Raw genomic sequence first — 20,402 nt, 5'->3', positions numbered from 1 at the left:
CATTAATTTCTTTTTTAGCTGATGTCTTAATTGTAGAGTGCGTTTTATTGAAGGAATAGGTTTTTCATTTCTAAAAGAATAGGTTTTTCATTTCTAAAATATTTCATTTCTAAAACATTTGGTTCTTTCTGCCATTTTAGATAGTGTCTTGCTTTCTAATTCCTTTAGACGTTTCAAACCTAATTATTTAAAGTCCTGTTTATTTCAGTTTCTGAAGATTTGCGGATCTAAATTTGTCGTTTGTACTAAGAACTCATGGTGACTTATTTTGTGTGTTTAGTAATTTTTAATTGTAAACAGATTTTTGGTTAAGCCTTATCTGAGGGAATCCTTATTTACTAAATTGGGACTGTTTGCATGCAGCTAAGATTTGTATTTGCTCTGGTATACAAGGATGTTAGAACTGTGGGACACTTAGCCTGTGAGTCCTGCTGAATGTGTGTGACTCAGGTTCAGCCTCTCTACCTAGAGGTTGGACCAAAGTTTGAATATCTGATAGAATGACCAATTGTCTGGTTAGTCCAGGACTGAGGGGTTTCCTGGGATGTGGGACTTTCAGTGCTAACACTGGGACAGTTCTGGGTAAACTGTGACTATTGGTCACCCTAATTCCGATTCCAGTGCTTGTTTTGTATCCGCTTGTGTCCCCTATCAGATGACCCTGGCTTTCCCTTATGTTTATGTGTATGTGCCTTCCGTAGAGATTTCCTATACTTTCCTGCAATTCCAGCAATTAAAAATTACATTTGTTGTAATTTACTCAAGATCTACTAGCGTGCAGAGGCCCTTTCAGAGCATCGTGGAAGTGTAGCATGTAATTTTACTTTTTACTTATTGTTCTGTAGTCTTCTACCATATAATTATTAGTGGTTGTATAGTATTCTGTTTTATGTCTTTATCAACATTTATTCAACCAATACCTGTTTTGGACATATTCATTATTTCATATTTTTCCCTTATACAAACGCTATAAGAAATCCTTGTAGCAAAGTTTTTGCACAATGTAAGATTATTTCCTTACGATAAATTTCCAGAAGTGGAATTGATGAATCAAAAGGTTTTGCAGCATTTTAAGTCTTTTTGAATTGTATCACCAAATTGCTCTCTCATTTCTGCGTACCCTGTGTGACATGTGACACAGGCTATTATTTCTTTCACTCTTTGTTGCTTTGATAAATAAGATGCCCCCCTTTTTAATGAAGGCACCTGACTTTTGATACTGGTGAGCCCCAGTATGGTACCACAGTATTTTAATATCTGAGTATCAGGTGTAGATTCACTCTAAGAAGTAGCTTAGCTAGCTCCCACTTTGTTTTAAACTACTAATCAAGCTGTTTGTCTGCAAGCTCCATACCTTCCTTTCTCTGTACAGATAATTAGATGTTCATGTTCTCAGAATTGGCTGTTGAAATCAGCCATATAAAGTAAATAGGGAGTAGCTTTCCTTGAAAATACACTTCTTTGTGATTCTCTGAACTTGGCAGTGAACCCCTGGCCCTTGTGACTTTTGCTCACAGGGCTGAAATGCCCTTCAGCATTGGGCTTCCAAGTGGCTGGTGTTGACCTGGGGTTCACACAGAGAAACTCATTCAGTTCATGTTTATTGTTTCTCACTTCCTTAGACTGAAGCACTGTGCCATGCTCAGTACCTTATTTAACACTTAATTCAATGCAGGGGTACTGGTGGGAATTGCAGGGGGCATAAAAATTGGAGTAAAACATAGCCTCTGTTTAGGAGTATATGATTTAGGTAGGGATAATTAATTAAATGAAAAAAATACCTGTGCCACAGGCAGAAAGACCCTTGCTATATGAGTCTGCTCATGTGCTCAGCGCGTCTGTGTGCCACACCTGAAGGAGTTGGTGATGTTCTGAATAAGACAGAATTCTAGAGACTCCACCTCTGTAATTTACAACGTAAGTCAACAGGAAAATGATTTGAGACTACCACAGTTGTAGTAGAAACACATCTTTCAAATAATCCTAGTCATACAGTATTTATCTCACTAGCACGTTTTGAGAATTAGAAGTAGAAAATGATAACACAATAAATATATAAAATCATTGTTAAACCCCATTACCTTTGCAGTGATGTTAGTTTCTTCTGGATGTATGTGTTTCCCTGCGTTTGTCAATAGCCACGTAACGAGTGGCTGCTGAGAGTATTCCAGCCTTCAAAGGCAGGTTCTGAGTGCAAATTTGAACCAGCCTGGAGGCAGCCATTAAATCTAATTAGGAAACAAAACTGCCTCATGCTCGGTGGGTATTTGTAGGTTCTGGAAAATTCTGAAAGGAAAGGAGTGATTCTAATTAGAAGCAGGTCATCGGGCCAGGCGCGGTGATACACGCCTGTAATCCCAGCACTTTGGAAGGCCGAGACAGGTGGATAACCTGAGGTCAAGAGTTTGAGACCAGCGTGGCCAACATGGTGAAACCCTGTCTCTACTAAAAATACAAAAATTAGCCGGGCGTGGTGTCAGGCGCCTGTAGTCCAGTTATTTGGGAGGCTGAGGCAGGAGAATCATGTGAACCTGGGAGGCAGATTGCAGTGAGCCGAGATTGTGCCACTGCACTCCAACCTGGGCAACAGAGCAAGGCTCCATCTCAAGGAAAAAAAAAAAAAAAGGTTGTCATAGTTACTTTATTTAAAAAGAAATGTGGAGTTCAGGACCTCTTGCCATCTACGGACAGAAGGGCAATAATGAAGGGAGGCCTGGGTGTGGAGAGGAGGAAAAGGAACAGAAAGCACAGGATCGCTGTTCGTAGATGGTGGAGCTGTGAGGACATCCTGTGTCCACACCCTCCATGGGTCCCTAAGGCAGCAGAGTCAGCCTCCCAGGAGAAACTGGGATGTGTTTGATTCAAATCATAAAACAGGAAATCCTCCTCGTCCTCCTTCTCTACTTCCTTCTCTTCTTCCTCCTCCCTTCTTCCTCTGCCTTCTTCCTCTTTTTTCTTCGAGACAGGGTCTGGCTCTTGTTGCCCAGGCATGGAGCACAGTGACGTGATCTCAGCTTACTGCAACCTCCACCTCCCAAGCTCAAGCCATCCTCCTACCTCAGCCTCCTGAGTAGCTGGGACTACAGTCATATGCCACCATGCTCGGCTAATATTTGTAGAGACTGGGTTTCACTATGTTGCCCAGGTCCTGGGCTCAAGTGATCTGCCTGCCTTGGCCTCCCAAAGTGCAGGGATTACAGGCATGAGCTACCTTGCCTGGCTTCCTCTCTTTCTTTTCCTCAGCCCCCAAACAAACCTGTAGTCAAAAGCTGAAACGTTAGGGTGTTTGCATATTTTATTGAAAATTTTCTACTATATATTTTTTTCTTGCTTTGCGTTCATCTGACACCTGTATATTTTTTTCCAAATCTGCTTTTCCGTTGAACCACTGTTTTACGTTGTTATCCTTTAGAAAGAAATAGGACTTTATGCTGAAATTTTATATCCATTCATTACTGTTAATGTGCATTTTCTTTGTAGACACCTGAGCTTGAGAACTAAAATAGCATCTTTATGCTTTATTGAGATTTTCTAGATTGGGAGAGTAGTACCCCTTACAGTTGGATACAATAATTTTTTAAAAACTTCCTGATTTTTCTAAAAGTCCCCCAGGACTGATGCCTTATATAGTTCACAGCTTGTTAAACCTGTTTAGATCAGGTTTCTTAAGTTAAAAAATTCTCAAATTAAAAAAATTATTTGCTGTGAGATATATATACAGAAGCATATGTTATAAAGAATGAAGTGTATATATGTAATAAAGAATGAAGTGAACACCCCATAACTACCACCCAGGTAAAGAAATATGGCCAGCATTGGCTGGGCGCGGTGGCTCATGCCTGTAATCCCAGCACTTTGGGAGGCCAAGGCGGGCGAATCACGAGGTCAGGAGATCGAGACCATCCTGGCTAACATGGTGAAACCTCGCCTCTACTAAAAATACAAAAAATTAGCCAGGCATGGTGGTGGGCGCCTGTACTCCCAGCTACTCGGGAGGCTGAGGCAGGAGAATGGCGTGAACCCGGGAGGCGGAGCTTGTAGTGAGCCCAGATCGCGCTGCTACACTCCAGCCTGGGCGACAGAGTGAGACTCCGTCTCAAAAAAAGAAAAAAGAGGCCGGGCGCGGTGGCTCACGCCTGTAATCCCAGCACTTTGGGAGGCCGAGACGGGCGGATCACGAGGTCAGGAGATCGAGACCATCCTGGCTAACACGGTGAAACCCCGTCTCTACTAAAAAATACAAAAAACTAGCCGGGCGAGGTGGCGGGCGCCTATAGTCCCAGCTACTCGGGAGGCTGAGGCAGGAGAATGGCGTGAACCCGGGAGGCGGAGCTTGCAGTGAGATGAGATCCGGCCACTGCACTCCAGCCTGGGCGACAGAGCGAGACTCCGTCTCAAAAAAAAAAAAAAAAAAAAAGAAATATGGCCAGCACACAAGCAGCACACCTATGTGTGCCTCTCCCGGCTCACAATAGCCACCCCTCAAATAAGCAGCATACTGCTTTTTGTAATATTTTTCTTTTTAATTTTTAGTCATACTACCAATGTATTCTCTATTAATTGATAAAATTAGTTTGGCTTGTTTCTGAACTTCATATAATTGACTCCTAGATACTCTTTCATAAGATCCTTCCTTCCTCTTCCTTTTCCTTCCTTTTTTCTCTTTTTCCTTTCCTTTTCTTATTTTCTTCTTTCTTTCCTTTCCTTTTCTCTTCCCATTCCTTTTTATCTTCCCTTTTCCTCATAGCTCACTGCAGCCTCAATTTCCTGGACTCAAGCAATCCTCCCACCTCACCCTTCAGAGTAGGTGGGACTGCAGATGTGTACCCCCCATGTCTGGCTAATTTTTTGTATTTTTTGTAAAGATGGGGTCTTTTCCCTTCCCTTTCCCTTTATTCCTCCCATCCCCTTCCCCTGTTCCTCTCCCCTCCCCTCCTCTCCTCTCCTCCTCTCCCTGCTTCCCCTCCTTTCCCTCCCCTCTGCTTGCCTCTTTCTTTCCTTGATTTTTCTTTTCTTCTTCAGGATCTCACTTTGCTGCCCAGGATGGCGTGCAGTGGTAAGCCTCAATCTACTAGACTCAAGTGATCCTCCCACTTCGGCCTCCTAGTAGCTGGGACTACAGGTGCATGCCACCGTACTCAGCTAATTTTTTTGTTTTTCATTTTGGAGAGACAGGGTGTCACTGTGTTGCCCAGGCTAGTCTCAAACTCCTGGGCTCAAGTGATCCCTCCTGCTTCAGCCTCCCAAAGTGCTGGAATTACAGGTGTGAGCCACAATACCTGGTCCATAAGATTCTTTTGCTTAATATTGTGTTTATGAAATTCACCCATTTTGTTCTGTGTAGTGTTCATTTACATTGTTATATAGAATTCTGTTCTTTAAATACACCACATTTGACCCATTTTTGTTGTTTTCAGTTTGAAGCTGATGTAAACCCTGCTGCTGTGAATACTTTGTATGTGAATACCTTGTATCTGCCTTCCCTTGAGCACTCACAGGGAATGTGTCTGGTGCACACTCAGGAGTGGGAATGCTGTTTGCAGGGTATTCGCATCTTCAGTAATACTAGTAATGCCAAACTATTTTCCAGAGTGGTTGCATTCTTACAACTTGTAATGAATATATTTCTGTCAAAATTGTGTAAGTGGAAAAAAAAATCTTGTAAGTAGAGATCTCCAGTCTCTACCATTAATTCAAACGATTTTAAAAACAAAACCAACCAAAAATGCTTTTTTACCTCTCCACTTCCGATGGTAAATTTTATCTGTGTTGGTGGAAAATAGGAATCAGATAACAAAATAGACTGTAGTGAAAATAACTCAAGTTAGAAAGTAGAATATCTAACTGGGGACAAGAGAGGGAGAGAACACAGCACAGGGGCCTTGTATATAATATTAATAATATTAATAGCTGTTTAATGAGGATTTATTGGTTGATTAATCCATGGGTGTCTAACATACCTGATACACCATCCTGTCCCTAAGTAGAATTTTCCAAGCAAGTTCTCGGGCGCCTCCTTTGCCATTAGAACTGGGTCGTATGGAAGCTAGAGTGGGAAGCATCTGATGTGTTTCATTACTGGCATCTAGAACCCTAGCAGGTCATTAATTCAATTAGACACAAGTATTCTTTGGTTTAAGATTCTAATGCCCTAAAAGCAGGTATGGGTTTTGTACTGATTTACAGGAATGTTCTGAAAATAAGCTGCAATTATTAGAAACAGGTTTGGGCCAGTCTGTGGAGGTCAGCATTGTTTATTCTTAATGAAAACACCCAGGATCACTCTTGGGCCTGTGTTACAGTGTTCAGGGTAAAAAACCATCATGATGACAAGCTGAGTCATATTTACTTTCAATCTGTTATTGAAAGAATTTATAGGAATAGTTGCTTTTTAACCAACTTACCTCATTTTTAAAATTGAGGGGAAATATATATACCATTAAATTTACCAATTTTACTCTTTTTTTGAGATGAGGTCTCACTCTGTCACCCAGGCTGAAGTACAATGGTATGATCATGGCTCACTGCAGCCTTGAGTACCCGGGCCCAAGCAATCCTTCCACCTCAGCCTTCCAAGTAGCTGGGACTACAGGTGGCACTTCTGTGTCTGGCTAATTTTTTAATATTTTTGTAATGACAGGGTCTTGCTGAATTGTTCAGGCTGGTCTCAAACTCCTGGGTTCAAGCCATCCTCCTGCCTCAGCCTCCCAGTGTGTTGGGATTATGGGTGTGAGCCACTGCGCCCAGCCCATTTTTACCATTTTTTAAAGTGTACAGTTTGGTGGCATTAAAGTACATTCAGGTTATTTTGCAACCATTTGACTCCAGAACTCTTTTCATCTTACAAAACTAAAACTCTATACCCATTAAACACTAACTCTTCATTTCCCCTCCCCTCAGCCCCTGGTACCCACCCTTCTACTTACTGTTTCTATGAATGCTACTACTATCTACTCTTGGTCCCTCGAATCACTAGAGTCATACAGTATTGGTCTTTTTGTGACTGGCTTATTTCATCTAGCATAATGTCCTCAGAGTTCATTCATTTGATAGCAAGTATCAGAATTACTCTCCTTTTTAAGGCTGAATGATATTTCCGTGTGTGTGTGTTTGTGTGTGTGTGTGTGTACATACATATACCACATTTTGTTTACCCGTTCATCCATCGGTGGACATTTGGGTCGTTGCTGGATGTGGTGGCTCACACCTGTAATTCCAGCCCTTTGGGAGGCTGAGGTGGGCGGATAGCTTGAGGTCAGAAGTTCGAGACCAGCCTGGGCAATATAATAAGACCCTGTCTGTACCAAAAATTAAAAAAAAAAAAAAATTAGCTGAGGCTGGTGGCATGCACCTGTAGTCCCAGCTGTTTGGGAGGCTGAGGCGGGAGGATAGCTTGAGCTCAGGAGTTCAAGACCAGCCTGAGCAATATAATAAGACCCTGTCTGTACCAAAAATTTAAAAAAAAAAAAAATTAGCTGAGCCTGGTGGCATGCACCTGTAGTCCCAGCTGTTTGGGAGGCCGAGGTGGGAGGATAGCTTGAGCCTAGGAGTTCAAGGCTGCAGTGAGTTGTAATCACGTCACTGCACTGCAGCCTGAAAGACAGAGGGAAACCCTGTCTCAAAAAAAACGAAGTCATTTATGTTGGTTTCACCTTTTGGCTACTGTGAACATTGGCATACACGTATCAAGTTTTTGGCATACAAAAATTCAAGTTTCTGCTTTCAAATTGATAGTTGCTTTTTAATCGTTTTATACCAACCACCCTTAGTAGTGTTGATTTGACAATACTCTTATCATTCCTTGGAAACTTAATCAGTTTAGTTACCATTCTCGTTTTCTCATCTTTATGAGCAAATAAGGCAGAAAGAAGGGAAGCGAAATGTCCAACACCACTCATTTTTGTTAATGGTATTGATAAAATTGGCACCAGCCTTTCAGTAATTTGGATGCTATGATTGTTCTTTTTTGTTGTTAAATTTTTGTGTCCATTATGCATTTTGAGTCATAATAAAGTGGCATTTTAAAAAAAACCTGCCATATTTGTCTAGCATGTATGGCATTTTATGATTTTAAAGATATTTTTAAAGTTTGGTTAAAAACCTTAACAGTATATATAAAATGAAACACTGTGCTTTTACTGTGGAAATTTATCCTATATACCTTTATATAATAGTTATTTAAGATTTACATTTGGCTGGGCACAGTAGCTCATGCCTTTAATCTGAGTACTTTGGGAGGCTGAGGTATGCAGTTCACTTGTGCCCAGGAGTTTTCTTTTTTTTTTTTTTTGAGACGGAGTCTCGCTCTGCCGCCCAGGCTGGAGTGCAGTGGCCGGATCTCAGCTCACTGCAAGCTCCGCCTCCCGGGTTCACGCCATTCTCCTGCCTCAGCCTCCCGAGTAGCTGGGACTACAGGCGCCCGCCACCGCGCCCGGCTAGTTTTTTTTTTTTTTTTTGTATTTTTTAGTAGAGACGGGGTTTCACCATGTTAGCCAGGATGGTCTCGATCTCCTGACCTCGTGATCCGCCCATCTCGGCCTCCCAAAGTGCTGGGATTACAGGCTTGAGCCACCGCGCCCGGCCGTGCCCAGGAGTTTTCAAGACTAACCTGGGCAACACTGGGAAACCCTGTCTCTTCAAAAAATAAAAAAAATGTTAGCCAGGCATGGTGGTGTGCGCCTGTAGTCCCAGCTCCTCAAGAGGCTGAGGTGGAAGGATTGCTTGAGCCTAGTTCAACGGAGGTTGCAGTGAGCCAAGATTGCGCCGCTGCACTCCAGCCTGGGTGAGAGTGAGACCCCTTCTAGAAAGAAAGAAAGAAAGAAAGAGAGAAAGAGAGAGGGAGAGGGAGAGGGAGAGGGAGAGGGAGAGGGAGGGAGGGAGGGAGGAAGGGAGGGAGGAAGGGAGGGAGGAAGGAAGGAAGGAAGGAGAGAAAGAGAGAGAGAAAGAAAAGAAAGAGGGAGGGAGGGAGGGAGGGAGGGAAGGAAGGAAGGAGAAAGAAAGAAAGAAAGAAAGATTTACATTTTAGAGAGTTAGTATATGTCTGTTATTTTTGAACTTTTGGGTTTCAGGGCTCCTTTATATTCATAAGAATTATTGAAGGTCCAAAGGAACTTTTGTTTTTGTGGTTATATGTTGATATTTACCATATTAGAAATTAAAACTGGCTGGGTGCAGTGGCTGACACCTGTAATCCCAGCTACTTCAGGAGGCTGAGCAGGGGTGGATCACTTGAACCTCGGAGTTTGAGACCAACCTGGCTACCATGGTGAAACCCTGTCTCTACACATAATACAAAAGTTAACTGGTTGTGGTGGATGCACCTGTGCTCCTAGCTACTGCTGATAAATTTAAAAATATTCCCTAATTTATTATAAAATGTAAACCCATTAAATGTTATAAGTTATATATTTTTATGAAGACAACTGCCTTTCCTAAAACTAAAACATTTAATAATAAGAGTGTATTGTTTTATATTTTGGCAGCAATATTTGATGTCTGGCTTACTTAAAGATGGCTAGGTTCTCATATTTGCTTCTACATTTAATCTGTTGCAATATGTCGTTTTTATTGAAGTATATGAAGAAAATTCAGCCTTACACACATATAATTGGAAAAGAAAGGAGGATTTTCTTAGTCTTCCGATAATCACGGATATTTTTCTTTGATAACCACACTCAAATTTGACAAGTGGTAGCTTCTCAAAGATTAGTTGCAATATAGAATTTGAATGAAATATATCAGTGAATTTTTCATCCTTGGTTACACTAAAATTCATTTGTCTTCCTTGTACCTTTTGTTGTTGTTGTTTTTTGTTTTCGTTTTTGAGATGGAGTCTCACTGTCACCCAATCTAGAGTGCAGTGGTGCGATCTCGGCTCACTGCAGCCTCTACCTCCTGGGTTCAATTGATTCTCCTGCCTCAGCTTCCCAAGTAGCTGGGACTACAGGCACCCGCCACTACACCCAGCTAATTTTTGTATTTTTAGTAGAGATGGCGTTTCACCATGTTGGCCAGCCTGGTCTCCGGCTCCTAACCTCAGGTGATACCCCCGCCTCGGCCTCCCAAAGTCTTGCACCTTGAATAGATCTTTTACTCAAGTATAATTTCTATCATCTTCATTGGTCATTTGGAAAATACTGGTTTACTAAGTATGTGAGTCTTCCAAATATTGATACACAGTGAAATATGGGATAAAAAATAAAAAATTCACATTTATTAACATCACCCCCAGTTACATGGGGAGCTAGCAAGCTCATCGATCGTGATGAGTGCTGGTTTTCGCAACAGTCTAAATTTAACTTGAAAGCTCGGTTTTTATTTTTGACAACAAATTCTGTCAGTTGTTTTCCTTAAAGTGGCAGGCTTATTTTGTTCATGTTCAAGACAATGTCTGCCAAGTATCCAAGCTGGAACAACCATAATTTGTCATTCATTCTTTTTAGTAAACTTGGTGTAGTAGCCCATTTGCATTACTATAAGGAATACCTGAGACTGGGTAATTTATAAAATTGTTTTAATTGGCTCAAGGCTCTGCAGGCTTTACAGGAAGCATGGTGCTGGCATTTGCTTCTGGTGAGGCCTCAGGAAGCTTACAAACATGGCAGAAGATGACAAGGAACTAGTGTGTCACATGGCTAGAGCCGGAGCAGCAAGAGAGGTGGGAGGTGCTACACTCTTTTTTTATTTTTTATTTTTTTGAGGTGGAGTTTTGCGCTTTTGCCCAGGCTGGAATGCCGTGGTGCGATCTTGGCTCACCACAACCTCCGCCTTCCAGTTTCAAGCAATTCTCCTGCCTCAGCCTCCCGAGTAGCTGGGATTACCGGTGCCTGCCACCATGCTCGGGTAATTTTTATATTTTTATTAGAGACAGGGTTTTACCATGTTGGCCAGGCTGGTCTCGAACTCCTGGTGCTACATTCTTTTAAACAACCAGATATCGTGAGAGTTCACTCACTATCAGAAGATTACACCAAGACATTCATGAGGGACTGCCCCCATGATCCAAACACCTCCAACCAGGCCCCACCTCTAACATTGGGGGTTACGTTTCAACATGAGATTTGGAGGGGCCAAACATTCAAACCATATCACATGATATTCCATGAAAAAAACAAGCAGTTCATTTTGCAACTTAAACTGTATAATACATGCTTTTTCCTGGGACTACCATGGTGCCTCAGTAGTCCACAGAAGTACTTCATGTGTACCTACTAGTTTGGGACACAAGGACGTTAAAAGCCATGTACTCGGGCCAATTTTTACTGCTCTATCAAGGATCTTCTTAAGTGAAGCTGGCATTTTCTTTTTTTTTTTAATCTGTGATTACTGGTGCAGTTGATACCTCTACCTTGATTAGTGTTAAAGAGCTCTCAGTTTGACCCACTGTTGATTTTGCACCATGGACACAAATGTGAACATAGAAGAAGGCAAATTATGTTTTAGTATTATGATGAAAGTAGGGTGTTTTGCTGGGACTTGGTTTGCTACAGGCCAGTATTTCTCAAAGCCTGGTTCCCTGACCAGCGGCATTAGCATCTCTTGGGAGCTTGTTAGAAATGCCAACACCTGGGCCCTCCCCTTCCCTTCCAGTGTCCAGGTCCTTTGGGGTGGGGCTAGGCTGCTGCAGCTAGCTCCAGGGGACTGAGAGAGTCTGCTGAATTTCAGAAAGGCCACTCTGCCTTCTGGAAGGATGGTGGTTGCGGGGGATGAGTAAGTTAGGGACAGAGTGTTTTAGTGTTTGTAGAGGATGTGATGTGGCCTGGACTTCAGGCAGTAGGAAGAAAATGGAATGGATTTGCTAGAGATAGATTCTCTAGAACTTTATTGCTGGTAGACCACTTAAAAGCTTAGAAAACAACTGTGCTTTGCTCTGAGACCTGCCAGCCATCAGGGACAGATGAGTTTTAAACGCCCTTGCTGCTTTGTGTCTTGAAGCAGTTTAATCTTTTATTAATCGTGAAAAAATCAATCCAGATAACTTGCCTGAGTCATTTCAGTCTCCTTTTTGAGGATGCCTGCTGAAGCAGTGACCATGATCTCTGGTAGGGTAGAGCCTCACATTCAGAGTTTAGAGTCTTAGAAAGGACAGTTCAGTGTGGGAGAATGGCAGCTATGATTTCATTCAGATATGCCCAGCTGCTGACAAATTGAATACAACGATCCGTGGCCGGCAGAGCTCTCATGTGTTGTGTGTTGTCTTGAGGCTGGTGAGGTGTATCCTTTCACTATTGGACTTTACCATTCAGTGCAGTCAGTAGCTCCATTTGATATAAGTGTAAAGATGGGTCTCTCATTTCAGTTTCAGCAATTATTCTCAAAACTTTTATTTTTCAGTGTTTTAAAGTTTTTTTATTTTATATCTTTTTTTTTTTTTTTTTTTTTTTAACAGATTTGTAAGACTCCAGGGCCTTCCAGCCGTGAATAATCTGATGGTTCCTGACATGACTGGGGAAACAGACGCTTCGTTTGGCAGTTGAAGAGTGTGTGTCTATGTGCATTTAAAACCTTCTTTCTGTACTTACACATTCACACGGGAAGACAGGCTCATTCTTGTGCACACTTGAGAGTTTTACAACTGATGAAAATTAATTTAAGAATCAGATGGAGCAACTTGACACCACTGGGCTCAGGAGCCCGGGGAGAAAAATACATCACTAATGGCCAATTTTCCATATGGTCTGCATGGGTAAAGAAAGTCTGCAAAAAGAAGAAAAAAAAATTTGCACAGATTAAGCCACAAAAATACCTTCCAGTTTAAAGAAGGAACTAAGTGCGAAGGTGACTGAGAAAGAAGTGTGACTTCAAACATTGCAGCGGCTCACACAGTGCTTGTTGCACTTTATTTTTCAGTGGGTTTGGTGATTTTGATGGATTAAAATTCTGGACTGAAAAGTAACTCCTATTGTGGTTATGGCTAGAGGAAAGCAAGTTCAAGTATGATGGGACAAGTTTGAATAATGAACTTATTCCTTTGCCTATTTTAATTAACTGTATTTGAGAAATTTTAATTTATTATTTCCCCGTTTCTTTTCCTGCATCTATAGGATAATATTGTAAAATAGCAGTTGAAACCAATAATTATAAAACAAATATCAAGGAAAATCCAAGCAAAGCTTTCTTTTTTTTGGACGAGCGGTGTGGTGTTTGGAGACAGTCTGTGAATGTGAACAGGAAAGCACCCATCAGCAAAACACGATCACTCTCTAGGGAGACAGTTGAGGGAATCTGACTCTGGCTTCTGCTTTTGTTTTAAGGGATTATCTTCCCTGTCAAGTCCAAGAAGATTTGCGTATGAGAAGATTACCTGATGGACTTAATTCTAAGATTAGCTTTTTTCATCAAGATGGAAAAAGATCTTTAGGAGCAGAAAAGGGGAGTGCTAACTGGGGGAGCGAGAAGGGAGACGAGCAAAAGAAATAAGATCTTGTAGCGTGGCTCTGTTTTGTCAGCAAGAGGATTTAAGACTCACCCAAGGCAAACACTGGGACCACTGTAAGAGCGCTGGAACATTCTGCCTCTCGAGTGAAGGGGCCTTCTTTCTAGCCTCTATGGCACTGAGGGGTGTGCCGGCTGGTGGAGGAGTAGTCCGATGGAGCCCTGCGTTCCCCGGGGACACAGGGCCAAGCTTTGAGGTGGAAAGTTTCTGGTTCTGAAACAACGGGGAGAGAGTCTGTTTTTCTTCCTAAAATTTGGACTCTTGTCTGCACAAACTCTGGTCTGTTTTGCACGGTTTGTGTGCCTTTTTTTCCCTTTATGCAATCTTTTTCAGCTTTAGCAGCAGAAATTTGTCTAGTTCAGAAAACATGCTAGAGGGTGGCTTCCGAAGGAAGATGATCCTGTGTGTTCTGTCTCTGCATCCGAACTTCTGAAGAGAAAAATTCGAGCTAGAGGGATTCTTAAAGCCTTAAGTTACTTGAAATCTATGTATTTGCAACCCGTTGTCTCTGGAATCATTACACTAAACTGGAATCTCAGGCTGAATGAGAATAACCAAGTGGAGTAAAAAGAAGAAAACCGTTTCTTGATCACCACTTAATTAACGATGCTCTTTCTCCAAAGGATCAGCACGTTCTTCCTCTGAGAACTTGAAAATAAAAATGGACCCCATGTTTTTTTAAGCATTACCTTTTCTTAGAAGACTGCCATCATCTTTTATAGAGGAATTTTTTCACTATGCATTCGGTGGATCTTTATAAAATACTGACCTTCTAATTAGATTCAGGTCAGTCTTAATTAAAGGGGGAAAAACTCAACGCAAACCAACCACAAAAACAAATACACCAATGAAAGAAATTGGTTTAAATTTCACAGCATTAGCATTACTTTTTAAGTAAAACAGTTCATTGAAGAAAGTATGTATGCAGCGGTGGAACATGGGCCTGTGCTTTGCAGTGACTCCAACATCCTGTGCCTGTCCTGGAAGGGGCGTGTCCCCAAGAGTGAGAAGGAGAAGCCTGTGTGCAGGAGGCGCTACTACGAGGAGGGCTGGCTGGCCACGGGCAATGGGCGAGGAGTGGTTGGGGTGACTTTCACCTCTAGCCACTGTCGCAGGGACAGGAGTACTCCACAGAGGATAAATTTCAACCTCCGGGGCCACAATAGCGAGGTGAGCTGTGGTTTTGTTTCACTTTTTGGTCACTTACAGTGGTGTTTTTGAGCCCCTTGTGGACTTGAAACTTCCTTCATTTCAGTTTCATAGACTTGCTGCTAAGTGAGACTTTCCATGCTGTGAGTTCTGTCTCTTATGCTCTGGCAGAAAAGATGCTAAGGTGGACACAGTTCACAGTAGGCTGCCTCTCCCCACGTGGGTCAGTTGTCCCTGGCACCCCTGCTGTCTTCCCCCTGCACTCTCTCAGAGGGTCCAGGCAGTGGGAAGACGCCCAGCAGTAGGGAGGCCAGGGCGCTTTCTGACCACGGTGTGGGGTTAAATTAGATGATCCTAACCAACTTCTCATGCTCCAAGTCTGCATGGCAAAGAGTTATCCCCACCCCTGATGTCACACTGACAGTGTGAAAAATGAAAGTGGTGCTGCCTTTACCTTGCACAGTTAACATCTACGTTTCTTTGGTGATGGCTTGACACTTGGCTTGTATTTTTTTGTACTTGGAGGTAAAGAAGTAGTTAATGGACAAGAACCATAGTTTTTCACATGTATAGGGTATATTATATTCAGGCTATTATGCCATATATTTGTACATATAGATTCCTCTGGGCTTCTAAAATATAAGCAGTGGGATTATCTATGAAATTCATGCAACCAACATTTATTGAGCAATACTTAAGTGTTAGGCATTGTGTTTTAAAGAAGAGCTTTGAGTGATAATTTCTTGCAAAGTTATGCTTGTATAGCACCTTCACAATATTCATGTTTTACTCTTCACTAGCTTATTTAGATATTTTTAAAATGAGGAATCCAAGACTATTTCAGGCATCTTAAAATGTCATTAAATGGTTATTAAATAGCTATTGTAAAGGAGCAGGAATATTTTTCAAGTATAGGTCTTAGTCCATTTGTGCTACTATAACAGAATATAGACAGGGTGGCTTATAAACAGTAGAAATTTATTTCTCACAGTTTGGGAGGCTGAAAGTCCCAAGATCAGGGGGCTAGTATGGTACGGTTTTTGATTTCTTCTTGGTGGAAAGAGGATGAGAGGCTCTCTGAGGCCTCTTTCATGAGGCCATTAATCCCATACATGAGGGCTCCATTCTCATGACTGAATCACCTCCTGTAAAGACCCTACCTCTTACTACCATCACCTAGGGGGATTCACCATACGAATTTTGGGGGCACACAGACATTCAGATCGTAGCAATATAAACATTCAGTAAAGTGTACTAAACTTAACTTTCAATGATTATTTTTATATGCAGTCACCCATATAAGCGCCAAAAAGACCAAAATATACAGCATTTCCAGCACCAGTTACAGGTACTTGGTGCTCCTTTCCAGATTTTACATTCTGTCTTAATCCATTCCTGCCGCTAAATCAAAATATCTTAGACTTGGTAACGTATAAACAACAGAAATTTATCGCTCACAGTTCTGAAGACTGGGAAGTCCAAGATCAAGACGTCAGCAGGTTCAGTGTCTGGTGAGGGCTCTCTTCTCCATAAATGGCACCTTGTTCCTGTGTCCTCACGTGGTGGAAGGGGCAAGGGAGCTTCCTTGGGCCTATTGTATAAGGATAGGAATCCCATTTATGAGGGGAGAGCCCTCAAGACCTATTCACCTCCCAAAGGCCCCACCTATTGATACCACCACATGGGGATTAGGTTTCAACATTGAGTTTTGTGGGGATGGAAACCTTCAGATCCTAGCACACCCCTCCTGAGAAGTAACTCACATTCTGACTCTGTCACTGCTTAATGGAAGTGGAATCCTTCATTACATACTCTCTGTGTCTGGCTTCTTTCACTCAACATGATATCTGTGAGATTCATCCCTGTTGTGTATATTATTAGTTTGTACTTTTTAATTGATGTGAATTTTCCACTGAAGGAAGATACCTGGTGTTTTTCTTCTCCTGTTCCTGGGTATCTGGATTGCTTCCAGTTTTTGGCTGTTATGACTAATGCTGCTGTGAACGTTTATGTGCGTGTCTTTGTATGGACCTGTGCATTCAGAAGGTGGAATTTCTAAATCATAGTGTTGCATGTTTAGGTTTAGTAGAAATTGCCTGTTTTCCAAAGTGGTTGTACTATTAACACCTCATCATCAATGCATGAAAGTTTTAGTTGTAAGGCCAAGAGTAATTTGAGATTGATTTTTCCACCGAGTTTAATTTATTAAGAAGCTTCTTTTGAATTTGAACTTTTTCCATTAAAAAACAGTGCAAGAAATTATGTGTTTTTTTTTTGAGACGGAGTCTCGCTCTGTCCCCCAGGCTGGGGCGCAGTGGCCGGATCTCGGCTCACTGCAAGCTCTGCCTCCCGGGTTCATGCCATTCTCCTGCCTTAGCCTCCCGAGTAGCTGGGACTACAGGCTCCCGCCACCTCGCCCGGCTAGTGTTTTGTATTTTTCAGTAGAGACGGGGTTTCACCATGTTAGCCAGGATGGTCTCGATCTCCTGACCTCGTGATCCACCCGTCTCCGCCTCCCAAAGTGCTGGGATTACAGGCTTGAGCCACCGCGCCCGGCCAAGAAATTATGTTTTACAAATAATATATTGGGCATATACATACAGGCATGCACGCATTATACCCCCCCCCCCACACACACATCTCTGCACCTTTGTAGTGGATACTCTTAAAAATATTTTTTCTTGTTCTTGTGTAACAAATTACCCCAGACTTGGTGACTTAAAACGTTACCCATTTCTAGTCTCACAGTTCTGTAGTTCTGAAGCCCTGTTATGGTATGTCTGGGGCCTGTGCTTAGGTTTCCCAGGCTGGGAAACGTGGTACCAGCCAGGACTGCTAGCTCCTCTGAGGCTCAGGGCCTTCCTCCAAGCTCATTCAGTTTGTTGGTAGAAATCAGTTCCTTGTAGGACTGAGGCCCTCGGGTCTTAGAGGCCCTAACTAGTCCCAGCCTTGTGACTCTCTCCACAGCATGCAGTTTGCTTCTTCAAGGCCAGAAGGAGAGCATCTGCTGTAACTTCAAATCTTTCTGACTTTCCATGTCTGAAAAATGGCATCCCTGAGCTGGCCATGCTCACCTCCACTCTGGGGAGGGGATTACACTGGGTGTGCATACCAGGGGGTGCGGTTTTAGAATTCTGCCTACCACAAAAGAGAGGATTCTAATTCACAGACAGTGGTCTGGCTGTCTCACTGTTGAAACTGTTTTGTGTGATTTTTTTCCACATTGCATTTTTACTTTTTTTGTTTTTTGTTGTTTTTTTAAAAATTATGCTTTAAGTTCTAGGGTACCTGTGCACAACATGCAGGTTTGTTACATAGGTATACATGTGCCATGTTGATTTGCTGCACCCATTAACTCATCGTTTACATTAGGTATTTCTTCTAATGCTGTCCCTCCCGCTGCTCCCCACCCCACAACAGGCCCTTGTGTGTGATGTTCCCTGCCCTGTGTCCAAGTGTTCTCATTGTTCAGTTCCCACCTATGAGTGAGAATATGTGGTGTTTGGTTTTCTGTCCTTGTGATAGTTTGCTTAGAATGATGGTTTCCAGCTTTATCCATGTCCCTGCAAAGGACATGAACTCATCCTTTTTTATGGCTGCATAGTATTCCATGGTGCATATGTGCCACATTTTCTTAATCCAGTCTATCATTGATGGGCATTTGGGTTGGTTCCAAGTCTTTGCTATTGTGAATAGTGCCACAGCAAACATACGTGTGCATGTGTCTTTATAGTAGCATGATTTTGGGTATATGCCCAGTATTGGGATCACCGGGTCAAATGGTATTTCTAGTTCTAGATCCTTGAGGAATTGCCACACTGTCTTCCACAATGGTTGAATTAGTTTACACTCCCACCAACAGTGTAAAAGCATTCCTATTTCTCCACTTCCTTTCCAGCATCTGTTTCCTGACTTTTTAATGATCGCCATTCTAACTGGTGTGAGATGGTATCTCATTGTGGTTTTGATTTGCATTTCTCAGATGGCCAGTGATGATGAGCATTTTTTCATGTGTCTGTTGGCTGCATAAATGTCTTCTTTTGAGAAGTGTCTGTTCATATCCTTGGCCCACTTTTTGGTGGGGTTGTTTGTTTTTTTCTTTTAAATTTGTTGAAGTTCTTTGTAGATTCTGAATATTAGCCCTTTGTCAGATGGGTAGATTGCAAAAATTTTCTCCCATTTTGTAGGTTGCGTGTTCACTCTGATCCTTTTTTACTTTCAGTTAATTTCTGTTCCTCATACTGGAATCTGTTCCATTTAGCTGGGCATGGGGGCTCATGCTTGTAATCCCAGCACTTTGGGAAGCTGAGGCGGGAAGATTGCTTGAGCTTAGGAGTTCAAGACCAGCCTGGGTAATAACATAGTGAGACCCTGTCTCTGCTCTCCCTCACCTCCCGCAAAAAAAAGAATATGTGCCATTTACTGAATGCCTGCCAAGTAGAGTGACCAACTCTCCTGGTTTCCCAGGATGTGGGACTGTCGGTGTTAATAACTGCAAAATCCCAGGCAAACTGAGGTGGGCATCCTACTGCCCAGTGCCCGATGTAGTTTCAGGCATCTTACCTCATGTTGTTCACAGCAGACTCATGGGAAGATATCATTATTTCCCTTTTATAGAGAAGAAAACTCAGGCTTTAAAGATGTTAAATAACCTGCCTAAATTCATGCAGCTTGTATGGAGGAGAACTTGAATCTAGGGGTTTAACATTTTCCTAAAACTTTATTTTCTTATAACTTGTGTTAAATACGAGTCCTCTATCCCTTATCCTCAGTTGTTAAATCTTTTTTTTTTTTTAAATTTTTTGAGACAGAGCTTCTCTCTCTTCCCCAGGCTAGAGTGCAGTGGCACAATCACAGCTTACCGCAGCCTCTGCCTCCCGGGTTTGAGTGATCCTCCCACCTTAGCCTCCCAAGTAGGTGGGACTACAGACATATGCCACAATGTTCAGCTAGTTACAAATTTTTTTTTTTTTTTTTTTGTAGAGACAGGGTTTTGCCCTGTTGCCCAGGCTGGTCTCAAACTCCTGGACTTAAGTGATCCACCCACCTCAGCCTCCCAAAGTGTTGGGATTATAGGTGAGAGCCACTGTGCCCAGCTCACGGTTGTTCAATCTAAGGGCTCTAAAATAGCGAATTTTTGTGTAATTGTTTTAATGGCAAGACCTGACCTGGACTGATGTGAAGCTGCTGATTGTTATTATTCCATCACTTCAGCTGCAGAAATACTGTGTTTTATTATGGAGGCTGCCCAGACCTGTGGGTGACGTTAGATAATTGACAGGAGCTCCCCCTGTAGGACTTTGCTAAGATTTAAAAACTTATGAACTCAAAATACTTGCTGTAAGGATTCTGAATCAGGGGTTGTGAACTTGTATCTTCATTTAAGGAAATCGTCAAAAGAAACCTTGGGTTTTATTTAATTTGTTTTTTCGTTTCTGGGAAGGCTGACATGTAACTCATCTCTGCCCATACTTAGTTACCTTATCTTCACTCCCTTCTACCACAAGAAGCAGAAAAACCTTGTGTCCCCACCGGCCATGCCTTAAGAACACTACTGAAAGAACCGCTGCAAGATTTTATTTCTGGCCATGGAACTAACTAAATTGAAGGGGTCAGAACTAGTCATCTGCTAATTTCACAACTGAATTAAAAAGGAAAGAAATCTGAATGAAAGATAATTTATTTCACCCTCAGCTAGTATGTAAAATCTGTTTTACATTACGCATTTAACAAATCTTAACAGTTTTGCAGTTATAAATTTATTCAGTTAGATAAATTGAATCTGAAATTAAATACTGTGATAAATGTTTGTCTGGTC

General features: G+C 42.1%; 1 protein-coding gene across 2 annotated transcripts in view; it reads left to right on the top strand.

Moving 5' to 3' along the window:
• The window catches only part of TULP4 (TUB like protein 4), a 290,010-nt gene that overhangs the window by 61,128 nt on the left and 208,480 nt on the right, over nucleotides 1-20,402 (top strand). For both annotated transcript variants that reach the window (XM_050786689.1, XM_050786688.1), the window contains exon 2: nucleotides 12,389-14,605. In XM_050786689.1, coding sequence (XP_050642646.1) covers nucleotides 14,354-14,605 — 252 coding nt within the window. In that variant the 5' untranslated portion in view covers nucleotides 12,389-14,353. The remainder of the gene's footprint in view (nucleotides 1-12,388; nucleotides 14,606-20,402) is intronic.

The sequence above is a fragment of the Macaca thibetana genome, chromosome 4 (assembly GCF_024542745.1).
Source record: "Macaca thibetana thibetana isolate TM-01 chromosome 4, ASM2454274v1, whole genome shotgun sequence".
Lineage (NCBI taxonomy): Eukaryota > Metazoa > Chordata > Mammalia > Primates > Cercopithecidae > Macaca > Macaca thibetana.
The sequence above is the reverse complement of the archived record's forward strand: the minus strand, read 5'-3'. Positions and strand labels throughout refer to the sequence as shown.